The following is a 21,778-nucleotide window of genomic DNA, read 5'->3' as shown; positions in this document are numbered from 1 at the left end:
TGAGAGAGAGATAACGGACCGAGTGATGTCTGGAATGTGTTGAAAATACAGGAGAGCAGAGAAATAAACGGAGTTGCTTTATTCATGAAATGATGCATTTAATGAGAGTTATTTGTAATTACTAAACTTCTACCAGAAACCAGAACAAAAGCTATACAGAGGGGTTTTTAAAGTGATTTTGTTTTCTACAATCATTTTTCTCATTGGGACCCCAATTGAGAAATGATAGTCTAGGCCCGTGATGGTGAACCTATGGCATGCATGGTACAGGTGGCACATGGAGCCATATCACAGGCAATGTTCCCTCTAATTTTTTTCCGGTGTGGGCGGAAAAGTATAGTGTCTGAGCGACAGTCCCTTTGGGACTGGGTGGCATAGAAAAATAAATAAATAAATAAATAAGAAAAAAATTCCCTTTTTTATTAAAAGAAATTAATAATAAAACAAAACCAAAATCTATTACTATTATTATCTTCTCTTTTTCCATCCCTGTCTCCTCCCCCCTTGTGTGTGTGTGTGTGTGTGTGTGTGTGTGTGAACTCTTGAACCATTTCCAATTAGAGGTGAGCTATTGGAAATGGTTCAAGAGTTCACACACACACACACACAAAAACGGCTGGGTTTTTTTTCCTCTGTTATTTTTTGGGTGCTTTTTACCATATGCTTTAAATCAAGAGTCATTTCTCTCTCTTTCTCTCTCCCCCTCTTGCTCTCTCTCTCTCTTTCTCTCTATTGCTTTCTTTCTCTCTCACTCTTTCTTTCTATCTCTCTTGCTTGCTTTCTCTTCTCTCTTGCTAGCTCTCTCCCCCCTTTCATCTCTCTCTTTCTTTCTTTCTTTCTTTCTTTCTCACTCTTTCTTTCTTTCTATCTCTCTTGCTTTCTTTCTCTTCTCTCTCTTGCTATCTCTCTCTTTCCCTCTCTCTCTTAGCAGCGGCATTGGGCAGTAGCCGTGGGGCGGCGGCAGGGTGATCAGCTGTGAGGCGGAGCTCCAAAACTGAGGCACCGACGGCGAGGGGCTACGAGAGCGCTTTCTCCCAGCCCCCTCGCCATCGGTGCCTCAGTTCCAGAGCTCCGCCTCACAGCTGATCACCGTGCCTTTCGGGAATGCTTGCCCTGCCTCTACTGCAGCCCCGTTGCTGGAAGTCTGGGATGAAAGCGCTCCCAGCGAAGGGGCTGTGAGAGGGGCGGGGTGGGCATTCCCGAAGCCCACGGAGAAAGCACTCTCTCGCAGCCCCCTGGCTGGCAGCGCTTTCATCCCAGACTTCCAGCAAGGGGGCAGCAATAGAGGCAGGGCAGGCGTTCCCGAAGGGCAGGGTAATCAGCTGTGAGGCGGAGCTCCGGAACTGAGGCACCGACGGCGAGGGGGCTGGGAGAAAGCACTCTCGTAGCCCCCTCACCATGGGAGAAGGCGTGCGCCAAGGCAGGAGGCGGAGGAGGAGAGGAGACGAATCGGGCGAGCAGGGGGCAGGGCCGAGAAGCCAGGGGCGTGAGGGGGCCGGAGGCACAGTGGGGAGGCAGGGGCGGCCACAGCTCCCTTTCCTTTTACTGCCGGCGCCTCCCCCCCCCATGGGCTGGCAGGGGGATGGGGAGCGCGTGCCTGTGGAAAAGGGCGCGCGCGGGGGTGTTTGGGGGTGCGCGCCTGCTCATGGGTGCAGCTTACAGGAAACGGTGATGCTGTGTCAGATTCAGTGCTCAAGACACACTGGCCAGCTAATTTCTGACCTTGGGGAAGGCCATTTTGCCCTCCAGATACTTCAGGGAAACTTCCCTAAAGCCTTGGAGACAAAAAAAATTGCCCAATGGACAAGTTTGGAAAATGCACATCCGGTTTGCCATTGTGCTTTTTTTCTGCACTTCGGAGCGTTCAGGGAAACTTCCTGAAGCTCCAGAGTGCAGAAAACAGCACAATGGGCAAACTGGAAGCACATTTTCCAAATTTCCGGTTTGGCTGGTGTGCTGTTTTTTGCACTCTCTGGAGCTTCAGGAAGCTTTCCTAAATTCTCCAGAGTGCAAAAAACAACCCAACAGCAAATTGGAAGTGCTTTTTCCTGAACTTCTGGTTTACCCGTTTGGGTATTTTCTCATGTACCAGGCTTCTGTAAGGCCTGTGCGCGTGCTGTGCACATTCGATAAGGCCTGGGGGGCAGCGTGGGGGTGTGTGCACATGCATGTAGGGGGAGGGAAAGGATGTGGGCACGTGCATGCATTCTAGCATGTGAACCAAAAAAGATTTGCCATCACTGGTTTAGGCACACAGTAGGAAGGGGGAAATGGCGGAAAATGGCTCCTTGAAAAATTTTAACTGGTTCTCATAACCCGTAAATAGGCTCTTAGAATCTAAAATCGATTTCATTTTTCCATATTGTACATTGCAGATCTACTGCAAGTTAAAACAGCACCACTGTGTGCCCAGTTTCTGAAAAACACCTATATGGAATGATATACAGAAAATAACATCATTTTGAAAAATGATTTATTAGTAAAAGTGTCACTATATGTCCCAATTTAAGTTGACAATTTGTTATTCTTTCTAATTTTCAGCTGACCCATTTCCCATATCTAAGCAAGGAATATAACATACTGCATATGCAGTTTAGCTTTGCTAATGATGATAAATAGTAAACAATATTTAAGCTTACCACCACCACACCCCATTCTTTTGCAATAGGTAGACTTAAATATCAGCCCATTTCCCTATTAAATACAACAAAGGTGAGGGTAACGTTTACATTTTCAAGGTAGATATCATCGGTTGGACAGCATTGTGATTAGTGCATGATTTCTGTGGATCACAAGGTATGGCTTATGGCTTCAGTTTTCATCAAGATGCCTTGCCCTGAAATTCATTTCTCTGGTTAAATATTTGCTTCAGTGGGTAAAATGTCAGAAAGAGTTCCATTTTAAAGAGACATTTTAATAGTGTTAGCAGTTCTCTGGTGTGCAAATCTAAGATGGGAGCTATCCCCCAAGCTCATTTACAGTGGAACTGCATGAATCATGCTTTGTAGAGATCTATGACTCATCTTGTGCTTCACTAACCTTGAATGCACCTTTCAAATAGAATTTGTTTTCATTTCTGAGGAGTTCATGGAAGGGGATGGTAATTGAACATTTGCTTCATTTTTTCTCCAGAGACAATTCCTCCTCCTCTGTCTTGACTGGAGATACAAGTTTCTTAGACACAGAGGCAGCTTTTTCTGGTTTTACTTGGAGAAGGCCAAAGCTACATAGTGTTTCCTCAGTAGGCAAAATGTGGCTGGTTGTTGGTTTCAGAGCCACTGGGTCATCACATTTGTAGACAGTAGAAAAGCTCAGTCTATCATCTTCCAGAATTCTATCTGCAACAAGGGAAGAGAGTTGTGGGTTTCTGGTGGGCTTTGTTGTCCCAGCAGCAGGCTGTGGAAAGTCTATTGGAACTTCTGGCTTTTGAGAAATGTTATGATCACTGAAATCTTTAGGCTTGTTAGTGATGCATTCATGACTCTCATTTTCTTTGCATTCCTGTCCATTTGATGATCCATTGAAGTTTTCTACTTCAGATTTCTCAAACGTTGGATCCTTAACATGAGGGTCTTGGTTGACTGAAGGGTGGTCAAGAAATTCATGAGCATTATTTCTGCTTCTTAAATTCAGTGGGACAGACAGTGGAAGAGTACTGGCTGTGCTCAGACTATCTTCTTCTTGTATTCTAGTAAAATATATATACATGTATTAAAATAAACAAGCTATGTAGAATATTTAAGCTGATATTATTGCTCTATGTGCATATATGTGTGTATCCACATGTGTAGGGATAGAAGTACAAATGCATATGGGGTTGTATCATGTGGCACAAGGATGGGTTCCAACTTACCTCACTGCCAGTTCACATCCTCCTGCACCACCTGGCCATGCCTCATGTGTGTGTGTGAGCTTTGTGTTTTATGCAAAAACCCCTCATTTTAAAAAAATATGCCAAAAACAAAGTGGCAAAACATGTGCAATTCTGGAAACTCAGCTTCTGCGCATGTGCAGAAGAATTTTTTAAATAACTCTTTGGGGGAGGAAATCATTTTTTTTTAAAAAGATGGTGGCACTCACAGACCGGCACTGACCAATCACCAGCAGGTTGCTACCAGTTTGGCTGAACCAGTCCAAACCAGAAGAAGTCCACCTCTGATGTGGTGGAGTAAAAATCTTATATGACGTCTCTCCTCTCAATGAAGCTAATAGACCTATTTTAAAACATGAGAAGCAATCCAGTTAGTAAATACCGTTTATGGACATGGTCATCATTATCTTTATTAACTGATGCATATTCATCACCAGAAGTTCCACTTCTGTCATTCTTGACCGTCGTGGAAGCTTCAGAAAACTGAAGCGTATTTTGATGGAAATCTGAGAACAAAAAATATACAAAAATATGTTGATGTTCTTACAGTCTATTTCCTCCTTATACATCCAAAACCATCCATCACTCCTACCTGCTTCAGGACTGCTCATAGTTGAGGATAAATCTTGTTTGTATTCAGTCAGTTGTCTTTCTACCTTTGACAAGCAAACCTGCAAAACAGGAAGCAGAGTTACACTGTGAAACAGCAATCAATTTTCAACACAAGAGTAACTTTGAGAAGACTGCCCCCCCACACAAAAAAGATCTGATAACAGGAAAGTCACACAGAAGCAGTCACAACTTGAACTGCGGTCTGAGTCCAAGATATGAGATAATGTAACTGAAAATATTGCAGTTGATTAAAAATCTTCTGTAGAAGCATCTATTCAAACAGAAACTAAAAAGTCATTCATTTTAATATTTCAGTAAGTCTTAGCCTTTCATGGGGAAAACTGCTCATCATGTTAAGATGTTCCTTGAATTGGAGCTGTGGTGCCGCAATGGTTAGAATGCAGTACTGCAAGCTAATTTGTCTATTGCCAGCAGTTCAATTCTAACTGGCTCAAGGTTGACTCAGCCTTCCATCCTTCTGGGTTTGGGAAAATGAGAACCCAAATTGTTGGAGGCAATATTCTGACTCTTTAAACCAGTTGGGGGGTGGGGGTGAAAAGCACTGTGAATATATAACAAAGTGCTACTGCTCATGTGATAGCATATTAGGAATAAAGACTATTAAGAGTGCAAAACCCCTCACAATCACTAGGTAGACTAGAACAGGAAATCAGCTTCACAGGAAGAACTACCGTATATACTCAAGTATAAGTCGCTCCGACTATAAGTCGAGGCGCCTACTTTTGCCACAAAAACTGGGAAAATTTATAAACCCCTGTATAAGTCGAGGGTGGAAATTGCAGCTGCTACTGGTAACTTATAAAAATGGAAACCAATAAAATTACATCAATTGAGGCATCAGTAGATTAAATGTTTTAGAATATTTATTTCAAAGAAAGCCAGTAAACTAGCTCTGTAAGTTTAAAAGAGGGTAAACAGGTATATATCCCCCCAAGGCAGGTATAGGCAAAAAAAATGCAAATACCTAGGTACTTACCTCAATCCCCTGCTCCTGCTGGTTTGGGTTAGGGTTAGGATACTTGACCTCTCCTTGCCTCAAAGAGATACAATTTCCCTCTATATTTACTATTACTGAACATCCAAAATATACTTAATTCTATGTATATATGCCATATGTGTAAATAAATATTACACACAGGCACACAAAAATATACTGTAAATTATCTACTATATAAACTGTATGTGTATATACAGAAAGAGAAAGAGAGAGAGCTCTTGTAAAATTATATATGGTACATTCAACCTCACTTACTGTAATAGGAAAAACAAACCCAGAGTCCACTTTCTACCACACAGTTAACCATAACCAGAACATTACACACGTCTTCAGATGTACCGGTACTTCCCTAGCTTGCACATCACTGTTAGAGCTAGGAAATGTCATGGATTGAGTAAAATGTGGTGATTCTCACTTAACAATGCTTTTGCTTAACAACAAATTTTGAGCTCAATTGTGGTCATAGGTCTCTGTCTGTCTGTCTTCCTTTCCTGTCTGTCTGTGCCCCCCTCCTCTCCCCTCCCCGGGTAAATTACAGAGTCAATAATGTATTGTTTTTTTATTTAAGGTTACAAAGCAAATGAAGAATCATCTTGAGTATTCTTTAAAATTTCTTCAGTGGGATCCATAGCTAATCTGGCAAAAGATTTTTCACCTGGCAAAACTTTATATTGTTGACATTAGGCACAGCCAGACAGATGTCTTAAAAGGCAAACAAACTGTCAAAAAAGTATGTTTTTAAAAAATATAATATTTTGGTTGTTGAATTTAATTCTGCCTTGGCGCGGGGCAGCCCCGCAGATGAGTGGCTGGCGAGGACCACGCATTCCCATCTTTGTGTCCGCTGGGGTTAAAGGAAAGTTTTAGGGACCCCTGCCCCTTGGAGAAATGCCTCGGTGGTGACATTCTGAGCGTTTTTGCCTCCCCACTCCGAAAACCCCACTTCTCGGCAGCTTGCCGAGGCTGAGAGGAGAGTGATTTTAAAAGGCACTCTCAGCTTGGGGTTATCTCCCCGCTGAAATGTTTCTCTCGCCACTGACAAATTGCTCGCCCGCCGCCCTCAACACCCGCTTTGTCCTCGACCCGGCAGAAGAAAACCGCATCCTTTCCTGTCGCTCTCTTCCCGAGAGGTGGGGTGGGGTTTTTTTGAGAAGACAGAAGCAAGAATCCACCCCCCCACACACACACACTGGCTTTTTTCCCCTCTAGCGCGGCATTGGAGTGGTTGGCTGGCTCTTTTGCTTGCGGGGAGAGGGGGGAAAAGCTGGTAAAGTGGGGGTGGTGGATTCTTGCTTCTATCTTCTCGCCCCCCCCCCCCCACCTCACTGGCTTAGGAACATCGTTGCCTCCCACAGCCACTTCCCCACGCGCTTCGGATGTTCCTGCCTCTCCTACAGCCAAGACAGGCGGCACCTTCCCGAAGCACTAAGCTAAGTGGTTGGGGGAAGGGCTGGCCATTTGCCGCCTCTCTCCGCTGTAGGAGAGGCAGGCGCAACCAAAGCAATGTTCCAAAGCGGTCTCCGGGAAGCGACCGAGGGAAAGGCAGTCGTCTGCCTTTCCTTCAGCTCTAAAGAAGCGGCAACTGCCCTGCCTTCCCCCAGCCGGTTAACCGAGCGCTTCAAGTTAACCGACTGGGGGAAGGTGGGGCATTTGCCTCCTCTTTCGAGCTGAAGGAAAAGCAGACGACTGCCTTTCCCTCGGTCGCTTCCCGGAGACCGCTTTGGAACATTGCTTTGGTTGCTCCTGCCTCTCCTGCAGCGGAGGGAAGTGGCAAATGGCTAGCCCTTCCCCCAGCCGCTTCACCGAGCACTTTGGGAAGGTGCCGCCTGTCTTCGCTGTAAGAAAGGCAGGTGCATCCGAAGCGTGCAGGGAAGCGGCTGGGGGAAGGGCTAGCCATTTGCCGCTTCTCTCCGCTGCAGGAGAGGCAGGAGCAACCAAAGCAATGTTCCAAAGCGGTCTCCGGGAAGCGGCTTAGGGAAAGACAGCCGTCTGCCTTTGCTTCAGCTTGAAAGAAGCAGCAACTGCCCAGTTAAAAGCAAGAATCCACCCCCTAGCCAAACGGCTTTTTTCCTGTTTAGCGCTCGAACGCCGTGCTAAGCAGGAAAAAAGCCGTTTGGCTAGGGGGTGGATTCTTGCTTTTAACCGGGCAGTTGCCCCCTCTCCCAGAGCAATATCCTTAGCGGTCTCCAGGAAGTGGCTTAGGGAAAGACAGCCGTCTGCCTTTGTTCCAGCTTGAAAGAAGCGGCAACTGCCCGGTTAAAAGCAAGAATCCACCCCCTAGCCAAACGGCTTTTTTCCTGTTTAGCGCTCAAACGCCGCGCTAAACAGGAAAAAAGCCGTTTGGCTAGGGGGTGGATTCTTGCTTCTTAACCGGGCAGTTGTGGCTTCTTTAAGGCTGAAGGAAAGGCAGACAGCTGTCTTTCCCTAAGCCGCTTGCGCCCTCTTGTGGTGACTTGTCAGTCACCCGAGTATAAGTCGAGGTCGGGTTTTTCAGCCCATTTTTTGGGCTAAAAAACTCGACTTATACTCAAGTATATATGGTACCTTCATTGAGATTGACTAATAGAATTCTGCAAATCTGATTGTGCTACACCTCTACCCTTACACTCCAGTGAATGAAGCCAATATTTGCCTTATGCCTTTCCAAATGTTATCTCAGGTTTTTTGGACTTAAAAAAGTCTCATTAACTTAAGTAATGGTTCTTGCACATTTCCATCAAAGATAACTTCCTTTCTTTTTACACTACTGCATAAACCATTCCACAAAACCAGATTCTTTACTCCTGCAATTTTTCATTTGGTAGTGTTCACAAGGAGATGGTCATATGGAGGCAAAATTAAGATAGATCAACTGAATCTAAGAAGACATCCAGAATTCTCATTTGGGGTCAATAGGTTTATTCCAAGTGTGACTTCTCTGCTATATGTTATCTGGAGAAGCAAACAAACACTTACCTTTCTGGATGTGGTTGCTGGTTTTGACAAAACTTGCTGATGAATCTTTACTAGTCTTTTCTTCAATTTCTGCTTTGGCAAGACAGCATCACCTAAAAGAATTTAGGCTATTGTCATAAAAATGCTTTGTTCTTTTGCACTTTAAGACCTAAGGCAAAGGTGGGCTCCTCCCGATTTGGACCGGTTTGCCCAAACCAGTAGCAACCTGCTGGTGACATCACAATGATGTCATGGAACCGGTTTGATGGAGGAAGCGAACCAGCAGCGAGGTAGGTTAGACCCCACCTATTTTGCCCTCTTGAAACCCCAGTAGATTTAAACTTTCAGCCAAACCATAAGAAGAGAGAGCTTTCAGCACTACTAATAAGCTGCTAGAATGCATATAATGCCGAAAGATTGCCCACTTTTGATCCAGATGTTCCAGCTAAACTTTCTAGTTTTGATGGATGAGAACTTAAGCCTCTATATCCTCTTCCATTACTACATAGGCTCATCTTCTAAAATGGTAGCCAGAATAAGTGGATGAAATGTTTGATAAAAGTAGAAATGAGCAGGACAAGATTCTCAGTTGATTTTGAAGGAACGGTTTTGCAGACATAGAAGACAGGTCATTTTGAAACTTCATTCTCTGCTCATCTAAATTGAATATGGTAACTTCCTTCCCCGTCAATTCAAATAAAAGCTAAGTACAGTACCAGAAACACTACCTTGTTTTTGCAAGTTTGATGCTGCAGACTTCTTGTTGATTTTAAAGAAGAATCTAGAGTTTAAAAAAAAACCAGTTGAGCTAAACATTAAAAATTCTTAATGAGATTTTCAGCACACACAGGTATCTGTTCACATGGGCAACTACAGAAAAACACCAGTAGAGAAGAGTGTGTTCCTTAATGAAAGAGAGATTTTTAAATTAAAGGGCCACACTGTGGCTTTCACTCAGTTTATTTCTGTAAAAAAATGCAAAGCTCCAACAGGATGATGCTTTGAGATGGGAAGGGTCTCACAGATGTCCTAACCAGCATGCCCGTGCTCATTTAGATTTCTGAAACCTATTGCCTAACATATTCAAAGGATAATATTGCATTTGCAAGAACAGCAACAGCAAGATTGTACATTGATTCTGGGAACTGAATAGAAAATGCCATTCAAATCCTAGTGACAGAATATCGAAGCCTGATGAGTTCTTGCATTAATCTGTTTTATGTAAGCTGGTAGCATAAATCTAGTTGCTCACATAATCTCAACTCTAGTTCACTATTTTCCAACTTTTGCAATCTAGTGTCCCTTTGAACTGCAGCAGTATAGCATAAATTTGAAGGTGATATTATCCCTTTGTGGAATGTCAGTCTTCAGTATTTAACAAGGTCTCTGTGATTTAAGAGGGGATTATTATAGTTATCTATTTAGTGATGGGACTTTTTCAAGATGTAATTGTGGCAGCAGCTCAGTCAATATAAATAGGTAACTATGAATGCTACTAAACAGATTTAATAAGAGTAATGTTTTAGGAACCGAATCCTGTAAACATAGCATTGCTCTGGATTAACTTTGCAACTTTGACAATATTTCTGGCTATACAATTTACCTGCTAGAAGATTGGGTAGGAGAGGAAGGTGAGGATGCATGCTGCTGGTTTTCTCCTGGCTGTGCTAAAGAACAGCTAGCATCTTGCAGCTGCCTCTGAAGAACAGTCACTGTGGAACAGGCAAGAGAATTAGCTGTGTCTCGGAAAAAGTCATACCACCTCTTCTTGAAATAGACATTTTAAAGTTTTCAAATTTAAAACTATACTTACCTTGGTGATTTGGCCATCAAATCGTAGTGATTTTACTTGCTGAATAGATTTTTACTATCAGAATAGTTTTCCTTTCTTAATTATTTGGGAAGATTAATATCTGATTTCTCTTACCTGTATGCTCTAATTCCACCATGGTCCTCTCTGCTGCAAATGCTCTGCCTTCTAGTTCCTGCTTTTCCATCAATAGGCATTCTAGGTACACTCTCACCCTCTCTGAGAGTCTTAGCCCTGTACATTCAGACAACTCCATCCAAAGAAAGCAGAAAACAGGAGTCAAATCTAGGCTTTCTTTCCATGGACACATAATCAAAGATAGCTAGTCTCTTATAACAGCAACCACCTCAATACAGTAAGTGCTGAAGCATCAGAAGTATACACAGGAAAAGCATTTTCTATTGATGTTTTGTCCACATAGACCTATCTACAGTGGTACCATGGCATGCAATTGCTTTAAAACTCATTGAATGTGGTACTCAATGTATTTTGTTTGGTGCTCAAAGCACAAGCTAGAACTTGTTGGTGTTGTCTGTCTTGTGACTCATTACATTATTCCTCATGGGGAAAATTTGTTTGGTACTCATTAATTTTGGTACTTATCACACCTCCCAGAAACAATGATGAGTGCCCAATAGATTATACTACTGTATAATCTTAGATTTATATGTAAGCATCTTATTTCTTGAAAGCCAAGATGCAGCATCCTAATCTTGTATAGAAATCCCTAATTCAAACAGCCAGCTCTACCTCTGGTAACACAAGTTGATCAATTTCATTCAGCACACAAACCAACTTGCAGTTGTCCTTCCTGGCATTATCCAACTGATGCTCAAGTTCTAAACAACAACAAAAAAGGAATATCAAGTCAGCGTCATACATGTCTGATACCATTAGAACAGGAGCATTCACTTCCTTAATGTCATCCAAATCAAAGCTTGCATGCAGCTTTAAAGCCAATAATATTTTCTTCAAAACAGCAATGTTTAGGAATTTGTACTGCAACCTAAAGCAACCTATCAGTGAATATTACTGAAAGCAGTAGAATTTACTTGAGCTAATGTGCTAGCGATGAACTGAAAATCATCTCTCTTATACCAAGGTCTGTGTGTTTGCCCAAATAACTTAATGGAACAAATATATCATTTCCCTATTAATAACACACACTGACTTTATAATATCAGATGTACATTATAAAGCACAATAGGTGGAATCCTGGGATTTGAAATTTTTGTCTCTTAAATTTGTCAAGTTTGAGAAGAAATGCTTTAGAAGAGGCGATTAATTGCTACTAGAAAAATGATTGCAGTTTTGTTCCATCAAGTTTCAATAGATTAATCAAATCAGTTTACCTCTGATACGCCTTTGATATGCTTCAGTATCTTCAGTTACCATATCTGTGGCACAGTGTTCTCTTTGGGATAGAGAATCTTGGACTTGCTAGAAAGAAAATTTTTAGTAAAAAATAATTAGCCATCTTATTTTTCCCACTTACAAGAGGTTGTAGCCAGGGCCGCCATCAGGAATTTTGGGCCCCATACAGCCTAAGTGTCTGCCCCCCCGCCATTTTAAAACTACTGCCCCCCAAATCCCGTGCCATGCCCACCATGGCCACACACCCTGGGCAAGGCCTCTCCCGGCCCTCTGCGGTCAAACACAGCCCTGATGTGGCCCTCAATGAAATTGAGTTTGACACCCCTGGCCTAGAGGCTAAATCCTATGACCAAGGGCTAAGAGAACGAGTATGTTTAGCTCAACATATAGAAAACTGAGGGGGAATATAATAGTAATTTGCCAATCCTTAAAGGGCTGCCACAGAGTAGATGGCCTCTATTTATTCTCCATGCCACCTGAAGGTAGTACAAGAAGCAATGGGCGGAACCTCACCAAGAAGAAATGCAATCTGGAAATAAGGAAAAACTTGGGACTGGGCGGCGCATATATATATATATATATATATATATATATATATATATATATATATATATATACATACATACATATACATATATATACACATATATATATACATATACATATATATATATATATATATATATATATATATATATATATATATATATATATATATATATATATATACACACACATACATACACATACACACACATATATATACATATACATATTATTTGTTTTCGTAGAACAAGGACCGAAATACCAGCCTGAAGATGACGAGTGAGATAAATAAAATAAAATAAAATAAAATAAAAAAACAAAACATAACATAACATAACATAACATAATAAAATAAAATAAAATAGTACCGGCCTATTGGCTTCCCTGGTTGTAGCCATCATTTCTATGAAAGATCCTTCATCCATCTATATATTACTGAAACACTTGTTGAAATGCCGTCAATTGGATAAAATAATGCATTATAAGGCCACCATTTTTAAACCAGGGTCATCTCAAATGAGGTAACTTACAGAATGCATCCTGAATCCAGGACCCATGACTCCTGAAGGAATAAAATTTGGGGAAGTTGTAACCATTTCTGGGCAGTTGCTGCACTGCTGTTGGGGTCACGTTTTCTTCATTTTCAACATTTTCAACTCTTGAAATCCCTCACTGCCTCCCCTGCTCAGAAAAAGCCATTTGCCTGCCTGCTCTCTTTGCCTTTTGGCTCTTGATCATACTGATTTTCTCTATTTAGGTTAAAAAAAAATCTCTGAAACAATGAATCAACATGGCACATGTTGTCTAGTAATCCTCTATCATGTTTGGTAAGGTTAGGCGTCCCTGCTGAAGAGTATCTCCTGCCATAGTTATTAACCCTATATTTTCTGGAAATCAATACCTTTTATGTGCACACCTGAAAGGCCAGAAAGTTATAAGATTTGCATTTTTCTTTAATTTCTCATCAGCTAATTGTCTAATTGTATTTGCTACTGGGCAACTAGCAGTGGTATAATTTGATAGTGATTTCCAAATGACTGTTTTTCTAATTCAGTTTCCTCTTGCTAGGATTCAGAATTTCCTATCTACTTGTCTGGAATGTTGACATTTTTCTTCTCACTATCCAAAATCAAAGAAAGTTTGTGTTGTTATCCCATCCAATAAATGAGAAACTATTTTGAATTGATCCTTTTTAAAAACACTAGTAGCCAGTAGTTTTAAAATACTAATTTTCAGTGGAGCAAAGTATTTTCTCTTAAGCATATTACGCTTGTACCAACAATTACTATGGTACTGAATTCCAATGACAAGGTCCACTTATGGTTTTCTTTATTTCCATATCTTTCTGCGCTTTGACAGATCTGATTTAAACCATTTTTAAAGCATAGTTTCAACAGAATCAATGCATCCAGTCTTGGATCTGACCATTATAAGTGGACAAAGATCCTGACATCAACAGGTCACAAAATCATTAAACAGTTTTTCAAATTCTCTAAAACTTCATCAGAATATAAAGTGGATAATAAGGATGTGGAGAAAGGAAACCAATTTGGTGTAACAGTTGCCAAATATTGAGCAGTTAATGGTTTCATTTTCCCAGGGAGTATTTCACTATCAGCAGTTTTTAGCAATGATATTAATAGCTAAGTAATTCACAAATAGTAAACTTTAAGTTTAAAACAAGTAGCTTATCTTATGTTGTATATTGTCATGTCCTGCTACTTTTAACATCTAATGGAAATCTTTAGCAATCTCAATTCTTACTTAGTATTTATATCTTTTGGAGCTATGCCAAAGTGTATAGAGTAAGAATATAGTAATTCAGATTTACCTGGACATCACTTCCTGAAGCAGTGCAGCCATTATCTTTTGTATGGAATTCTTCCTCTTGCTGTTGCTGTGGTGGATTAAGAACACCCCCTGAGGAGAATACAATTTTTGGAAAACTGAGAACATGAAGCAGAGACCCTGTTTTTCCAGCATAAGTAGCATCCAAAATGTTTTTGTAATAGCATAACAATGAACATAGTACAAAAGGTGTTAACATCTTTGAAACTCACTGAAAATCTGCAAAGTTAAGGTTTTCAAGGCAAACCCAAACCAGTTTTAGGTGCAGGCAGATGAAGCCATGATCAAAACATTTTCCAGTGTCTTGAGATTCAAGTATCAAAACTAATCAGAACTCTTATAGCTCAATTGGAAAGGAGGGGAAAACATACCCACTAAGGTCTCCATTTAAATCCAGTCCCTAGCATCTGTAGTTAGAATTAACAAACAATGAAATGCTTGAGCTAGATTTAGAGCTCTAGGACCAGTCTTGAATATAGAAAAGAAGGGGGGAGGATTTTTTTTTTTGCCTCTTATTCAAGAAGCAGTTTCAGTTCTGACTGGAGGGGAATAGAAGCATTTAATGGAGAAGTAAAATGTTTTGAAACCAAGACAAGTTCAGTTGCCTTTTGGACAAAAAAAAAGCACCTTTGTGACAACCATGGATGATGGAGAATGTCCATAGACTTTTATCTGAACGCTTTCTATTCTCCTAACACTCTGTGAAGTGTAAAGCAGCAGCAAATTTACCTTTTACTATTTGAAATATGATATCCCGTTTAATCCTTTAACTCATTATTTCTCAACCCAGCAAAAACAGTAGTAACTGAAATTGCAGTTAATTTAGAAATGTAATAAGGGTTTTAATATATTGCTAAATTTCAACACAAAGCATTCACTTCTCTGGGTATCACTCTTGGTTAAAAAAAATATTTTCCCCATACTAATGTTCCATTGTTGATGATCCACATTTATTCATCATTCTAAGGAAATGAACTCCCAACAAACCTTTGACTTTCAAACAACAAAGAGCTTCTCTTATTCCACCTCGCCGGCCATTCCTCTGATTAGACATAATTGAGCCTCACAAAAGTCTCCCAAGCTCAACTTTTCCTTCCATTTATCTTAATTTGCTCTTCTTCCATTGGAGAAAATAAACAGGGCACATGTGTTGCTTACTAATTAGTTTGAGGTCTCAGCTGACCACCTATTGCCTTTAAGATAGCCAACATTTGAACTAGCCCCAGCAGCTGTACTTCTAAGAGGCCTTCCTTGCTAGCAGTTAGAAGATCAGGTTTGGCCTTAAAGTTGCCTACCATTTTTTTCTGCCTAAAATACCGGTAAAACTATTATGGTTGTGTTTCCCCAAGTTGCCCTAATGGAGAATAGTCTATTGACCAGGGTTTTTCATTCTTTGCATGGAACAAGCAATACTTTAACGAAAGTAAAACTTTTTTTTTACAATATGATTATAAAAAGATATTGTCCTAAGGAATTGGAATCTTGGATGAGAAAGCAAAACATTTTCAAAGAAAAAAAAAGTCAAGGTGGCTTTTGGAAAAGGAACTTTGGGACAGCCTGGCCTGGATGATTGAGAATCTCTACAGATGTAAAAAGATATTGTGATAACCCTGTGTGACTTATATTTCTGATACTATGAACAGATACATAACAACCAATTGTCCATCACATTTACACAGAAAAAACTAGGAAGGAAGATTAAACCATAATTGTGTTCTTCACTACTACTAGCAATTCTTTGGATATCGAATAGCTTTGCTTTCATCAACCATCAGAACTACTTGGCCACCATGATCTTAAATTGAAAGGTCACTTTTTCCTTCTCTGAGCTATATGCAGATTAGAAGTGTTGTCTAAGCTCACATATCACACTAAGCTATATTGCTGTACATCTTTGATTTAAATTTCTTCACAATAATAATAAATAATAATAAAACATGATGATGATGTACATAATGTATACAACAAATTTGTTTTAGCCTCTGTTGGTGAAATCCATAACAGAAAATGCAACTAATGGTGGGGGGAGGGGTGCATTGTAATCTATAAACCATGTTTATAGATTATAAACACATCTGTTAAGATGTGTGAATAAATGCAATTGAGGTTTATTTAAGTCACTGTTAAAGAACCCAAACTCCATAGTGTAAATTCAGTAGTTCTTTATTGAAAGAGTAGTAAGGGAACTCTCTTCTTATTGTTCCACAAACTTCAATTGGTGATTCTGCTGTTATCTGTTTTTAGGGAATACTTAATTTCTGGTTTCTATTTTGTCTTGTAATTTCTGGAGATGCTTTGTGGCTGATTCTATCAGATTAATTTGTTCTCTCCCTACTTCAATCAGGATCTATAATATATTTTAATATAGACTGATAGATGTATTTTGACAATACTGTCCTAGACAGTTTTGATTCCTTTTGGCTCTAACATACACTCCTTAAAGAGGCCTTTTTAGCATTTTTTGTTTGTTTTTGGAGAAAAGGTAGTCCTCATTTAGTAACTGCCTCATTTAATGACTGTTTGCAGTTTTATGATGGTGTTGAAAAAATAACTTTAAACCAACCTCACACTTATGACCTCAGGTCTGTAAAGTAAAGCTAAAGGAAGATTGTAAGGACAGTGTGCATGGCCTCACATAGCAACGAGTTGTGAATCCCAATCATGAGTGCTAAACGAAGATTGCCTATAGTGGTTAAAACCTACTTTTCTAGCTGCTTAAATTATGCTAGTAATTTAAACTGTCGGCTCTGTAGTCTGGCTCTGCCACATAAATTGCTTTGTTGCTTATTTCTTATTTTGAATTCATTTGTGATTTGTTGTAGTAACAATATATTTTGATGTTTTATTTTATTTTATAAGCCCTGAATATACTTAATATTGTATGTCTCAACATGAAGCAGCGTACCACAATTGTTTTATCATCTTTTTAAAAAATGTTGTTATGCATTTCAAATTCCATTTATCTGACATTTACTAATACAGTTGTGATTTAAAAATTGTAGTGCGACCTTAATATAACTTGCTCCTGAAAATTATGCAAGACTGAACTGAGGAAAAGAGCAATGGAAAGTCTCCTATAGTTCTGCATCTTTGCCAAGTAGCTGACATATGAATCTATAAGTTAGGTTAAACAACTTGGTGGCCTTTTGGGTAACACACATACTCCCTTTGGGGCCCACCAGATTCTTTGTCTCTCCCAATTTAATTTTTAGAAGATTCTTCTTTCAAAATCTAATCAGGCTGCAATGCACCTGTCTCTAGCATAATTACACAGAAAGACCCTTGACTCCCTTCCAGTGGCCCCAACTGGCAGAAAAAAAGAAATATTCATGTGAGGTGGCTGTAGCAACCTCGCCAGTTTGTTTGAGGTAGTCAAAGGTAGTCCTTGACTCATTTAGTGACTGTCCAAAGACATAACAGCATAAAAAATGTAATTGATCATTTTTCACTTATGGCTGCAGCTCCATAGTCATGTGATCAAAATTCAGACTCTTGGCCACTGACTCATATTTATGATGGCTGCAGTGTTCTGGGGTCAAGCAATTCCCCTTTTGCAACTTTCTGACCAGCTAAGTCAATGGGGCAGCCAAATAAACTTAAAAACCATGTTACTAGCTTAACTGCAGTGATTCACTTAATAACTGGGACAAGAAAGGAACCGCCTTCTGCCGCACAAATCCCAGTGACCGGTTAGGTCCCAGAGTTGGCCTTCTCCGGGTCCCGTCGACGAAACCATGTCTGGCAGGACCCAGGGGAAGAGCCTTCTCTGTGGTGGCCCCGACCCTCTGGAATCAACTCCCCCGGAGATTAGGATTGCTCCCACCCTCCTTGCCTTTCATTAACTCCTTAAAACCCAGCTCTGCCATCAGGCATAGGGAAATTGATTCCCCTGGGCCGTTTCCGTTTTATGTATGGTTTGTCTGAGATGTAGGACTGTTTTTTATATTAAGGGTTTTAAAATTGTTTTTAACTATTAGATTTGTACTGTTTTCTTGTTGTGAGCCACTCTGAGTCTTCGGAGATGGGCGGCATACAAATCTAATAAACTCACTTAACAAAAGTACTGTTTAGCAACAGAAAGCTTGGGCTCATTTGTGATTGTAAGTCAAGGACTGCTTGCATTTTTTATATCTGGCCATGCCAATCATAGCAATCATCCACTAGAGCAGTGGTGGCAAATCTTTTTTCCCTGAGCTGCCAAGAGCGTGGGCATGCACTATCATGCGTGCGTGAGTGCCCACACCCATAATTCAATACCTGGAGAGGGCAAAAACAGTTTTCCCCACACCTCAGAGGCCCTCTGGAGGCTGGAAATGGCCTGTTTCCCAACTTCTGGTGGGCCCAGTAGGCTCATTTTTTTGCCTTCTTGAGGCTCCAAAGGCTTCCTCAGAGCCAGGGAAGGGTAGAAACGCCCTCCCCCATCCCCTCGGAGGCTCTCTGGAAGCCAAAAACACCCTCCCAGACCTTCTGTGAGCCAAAAATCAGCTGGCTGGCACACAATCATGTTGGAGCTGAGCTAGGGCAACGACTCCGTGCAAGCAGATATGGCTCTATGTGGCACCTGTGCCATAGGTTCACCATCACTGCATTGATTTCCACTGTAATGTACAAAATCAGTGATCAATGGACAATATCAGATAGAAAGCAGAAATTTGCAAGAGCGGGTGATGAAAGGTCTCTCCTTATCCTTCTAACAGCTCAGAAGCTGGTAGGCAAGGATATGTATAAAGGCAAAGATGAACCACAATGAGCTCATGATGTATGGCTATAGGCCATCTTTTGAGCATAAAATAGTTCTTAAGAAACTTCAACTTCTAAGGGCTCATGATTTATGAAAGGCCCACTTCCTAAAGAAAACAAGAAGCTTCTAGATGACCAGTACAGAACAGACTCCCATTTTCTTTAACATTTATTGATTTTTAACTTATTCAGGTATCACAGTTTTTACATTAAAATATTTCCATGCTATTTCCCCATCCCCATGATTCCCAACCCTCTTCCAATTCAGAGAAAAATAGAATTGATACAACTTCAATGGAATGCATCAAGAGTAAAGGGGGGGGGGGAAGGCTACTGCACCCAAGTTACAGAGCACACAGAACGAAACAATACAAAGATCTGCAAAACAATACAAAGAGGGCCAAAGGGGTGACACGTTGGGATAGACAGTCTTTTCAGCCTGAACCATCACAAACCTTTCCAAGCAGCACCCAATTGGGATCTGGGATATTGTTCTGCACTTTTTTGGTGATCACCAAAATTGGGAGAGCCGGGTGAGGTCCCCAGAAATAGGCTAGAAACCAAAATCAAGGTGAAAATGTACCTTGTATTTGCCTCTGGGCTTTGAAATTCACGCAAGTCCATTCTACAAAAGCATTGGGTTGCCAGTGCCATCTATCGCCTAGCACACGGGTAGGCAAAGTTGGCTCTTTTAGGACTTGTGGACTTTAATTCCCAGAATTCCTGAGCCAATCATGCTAGCTCAGGAATTCTGGGAGTTGAAGTCCACATGTCATAGAAGAGCCAACTTTGCCTTCTACTGGCCTAGCACCAAAGCAATGTTAGAACTGTGGTCAAAGGCTAGTGAACTTCACCTTTGGAAGATGATTTAAAGAAAAATCCAAGATTGTGATAGGATTCAAACCTAAAAACCTTCCAAACGGTCTCTCAATAACAGACTAAAATGGCCCTTTGCATGTTCAATACGCCTTCTTACTTTCTGGATCATTAGGAATTGAACAAGAGGACCCCTTAGTCTAAACTTTGAAACAATCGATGCATATTTCAAGCAAAGACTCCTCAGCTTTGTTAAAACATAAGGGTCTGCTGCTGTTGGAAAACACTGGGTCATTTTCAGAGTATTTTGAAGACTAATAAAGGAGAATATTTTGTAGCTTGGGATTTATATGAGGGGTCCTTGGTGCTCTCTAAGTTGGTTTGTTTTCTTAGAGACATTTCATGACCCAACTAGGTAACATCATCAGTGCTGATAACGAGTGGGCTTTGCTCTCGTTATATTCTGTGCCTGTCAGTGTTGGTGGTGTGTTTTTTGGTTTTTTTGGACTGTTTACTGTTGGCAGTTTGTTGATACCCCTATGAAAAAACTGCCAAAGAGCCCACAGTAATCAACCCAACCAAATAATCTCTAAGATCATCCCCACCAGCACTGAAAGGGCAAACCACTAAAATATAAATCAACAGTAAACCACACTCCTTACTAGCACTGATGATGTTACTTAGTTTGGGTAATGAAATGTCTGGAAGAAAACAAGTCAGATCAGAGAGCACCAAGGACTCCCATACTTTGAAGACCAATGCTGTACCAAACAAGGTACTCATTAGCTGCAGGCATCCTTACCCTTGCCAACATTGTCCTCTATCTTGATTACTTTGCAATGCAGCAGAGGAAAAAAAGTGGGGGAGGAAACTCCCATTTTCCTGCTGTTTCATATTTATGTCCACAATTGCGTAAATGTGCAGCCGGGCAATGGGACTGGCCACCTGAAGAATAGTCCTTATGCCAAGTTTTTACAAAAGAGGTAGGAATCATGTACTTTTTCTGGGCAAGCAACAGGATGTGCAAATATTGTAAAATCGCTGTTGGGCAATTTCCTAGCCATACAATAGCTGAAGAAAATGGCACTTTGTGGGCTTGAAAGGCTATCAGTAGCCACTGTAACCTGATGGGTGGCTTTCTCTTGCCCATTTGTCTTGCAGGATAACTTAAGAGTGGAGTAACCCCCAAATACCAAAACTCCCAAATGGACAAGGATGGCCTGACCAAGGAATACAACTTTTTCCCCATTTTTGATTAGTCTAGCTTTTCCCTCCACAACTAGATGATTTTTCTTATGCTCCAACAGTCCGAAAACAGCATGGCAGCCAGCTCTGTGTACTTTCTTCCTTCATGACTATATAAAGGGGAAGAAAAAAGAAAAAATCTTGCAGGAAAGCAAAGAAAATTCTTTAAATACATCATTTCCTTCCAATATATGTAAACCACTTAAGACACCAGTGCTTGAAAGGAGCGTATTTTAAACTCTGTTATCAGCTTAAAACATCAGCAACACTGGCACAAATATGTCACTTATTCTTGGTTTAATTACATAGCTGACAAGTAAACACCAACACAAGGGAAGGGGAAAAATCCAGTATTTGGGGGTGGAGGAGCAAAAGATGCAAGCTAATGTTTTGCAGTGGAGTCTCGTGGATAGAACTCTGCCAAAGTGCTCTGAGGAATCCTCTTCAGCATCTCCTTGGGGAAAATACGTAGCAGCTGCCAACCAATGTCCAATGTTTCATAAACAGTGCGGTTTTCATAGGGCCCTGAAACGATAATGGAGAGCAGGGTCACACGCTGAGATCCAAATGAAACAGCAACACGCTCCCGTCATCTGAGAGTCAGCTTGATCTAGTGCTTAAGGCAGCAGACTAGAAAGTAGGAGCCTGTGAGATCGAGTCCTACCTTAGATGTGAGAACTGCCTAGATGACTTTGGGCCAATCGTTAGAGACCATGGGTTTTAGTTCCACCTTAAGCATGAAATCTAGCTGGGTGACTGGGCCAGCCACTCTCAAAGCACAGTCCACTTCTCAGGGTTATTGTTGGGGGGAAAATAGGAGGAGGAAGGAGTAGACCGTAATTTTAGGTGTATCCCACTGGAGTATAAGATGCACCTTAACTTTTGGGGAGGAAAATAGGGGGGGGGGGGAGAGAATCTGCCTACCAGATATTCATCTGGCCAGCCTCCTTAATCTGGTCAGCTT

The 21,778-nt window shown here is 40.9% G+C and overlaps 2 protein-coding genes across 2 annotated transcripts in view; both read right to left on the bottom strand.

Moving 5' to 3' along the window:
• Positions 1 to 2,456: 2,456 nt before the first annotated feature.
• LOC139174816 (uncharacterized) lies at positions 2,457 to 15,200 on the bottom strand. Its single transcript, XM_070765436.1, has 11 exons — positions 15,001 to 15,200; positions 13,997 to 14,085; positions 11,598 to 11,685; positions 10,996 to 11,084; positions 10,363 to 10,495; positions 10,039 to 10,147; positions 9,164 to 9,216; positions 8,457 to 8,548; positions 4,464 to 4,542; positions 4,254 to 4,377; positions 2,457 to 3,688 (listed from the first exon to the last, which is right to left on the bottom strand). The coding sequence occupies exons 1-11, from the start codon at positions 15,065 to 15,067 to the stop codon at positions 3,118 to 3,120; spliced, it is 1,494 nt and encodes a 497-aa protein (XP_070621537.1). The 5' UTR covers positions 15,068 to 15,200; the 3' UTR covers positions 2,457 to 3,117.
• A 3,709-nt stretch (positions 15,201 to 18,909) lies between these two features.
• Positions 18,910 to 21,778, bottom strand: part of ATP6V1B2 (ATPase H+ transporting V1 subunit B2) — a 34,844-nt gene continuing 31,975 nt past the window's right edge. Inside the window, exon 14 of the mRNA XM_070765435.1 lies at positions 18,910 to 21,339. Coding sequence (XP_070621536.1) covers positions 21,197 to 21,339 — 143 coding nt within the window. The 3' untranslated portion in view covers positions 18,910 to 21,196. The remainder of the gene's footprint in view (positions 21,340 to 21,778) is intronic.

The sequence above is a fragment of the Erythrolamprus reginae genome, chromosome 12, assembly GCF_031021105.1.
Source record: "Erythrolamprus reginae isolate rEryReg1 chromosome 12, rEryReg1.hap1, whole genome shotgun sequence".
NCBI classification, from domain to species: domain Eukaryota; kingdom Metazoa; phylum Chordata; class Lepidosauria; order Squamata; family Dipsadidae; genus Erythrolamprus; species Erythrolamprus reginae.
Note: the sequence above shows the minus strand (reverse complement) of the source record. Positions and strands in the feature narration are given on the sequence as shown.

Bases quoted from the DNA above. Each gene is read 5' to 3' on its own strand.
- LOC139174816 (XM_070765436.1), bottom strand. From the start codon at position 15,067: ATGTCTAATCAGAGGAATGGCCGGCGAGGTGGAATAAGAGAAGCTCTT. The intron at 10,148-10,362 runs GTAAGAGAAATC...CCTGTTCCACAG, and splicing joins GGTGGAATTAGAGCATACAG to TGACTGTTCTTCAGAGGCAG. The intron at 3,689-4,253 runs GTATTTACTAAC...ATATTTTACTAG, and splicing joins GATGACCATGTCCATAAACG to AATACAAGAAGAAGATAGTC.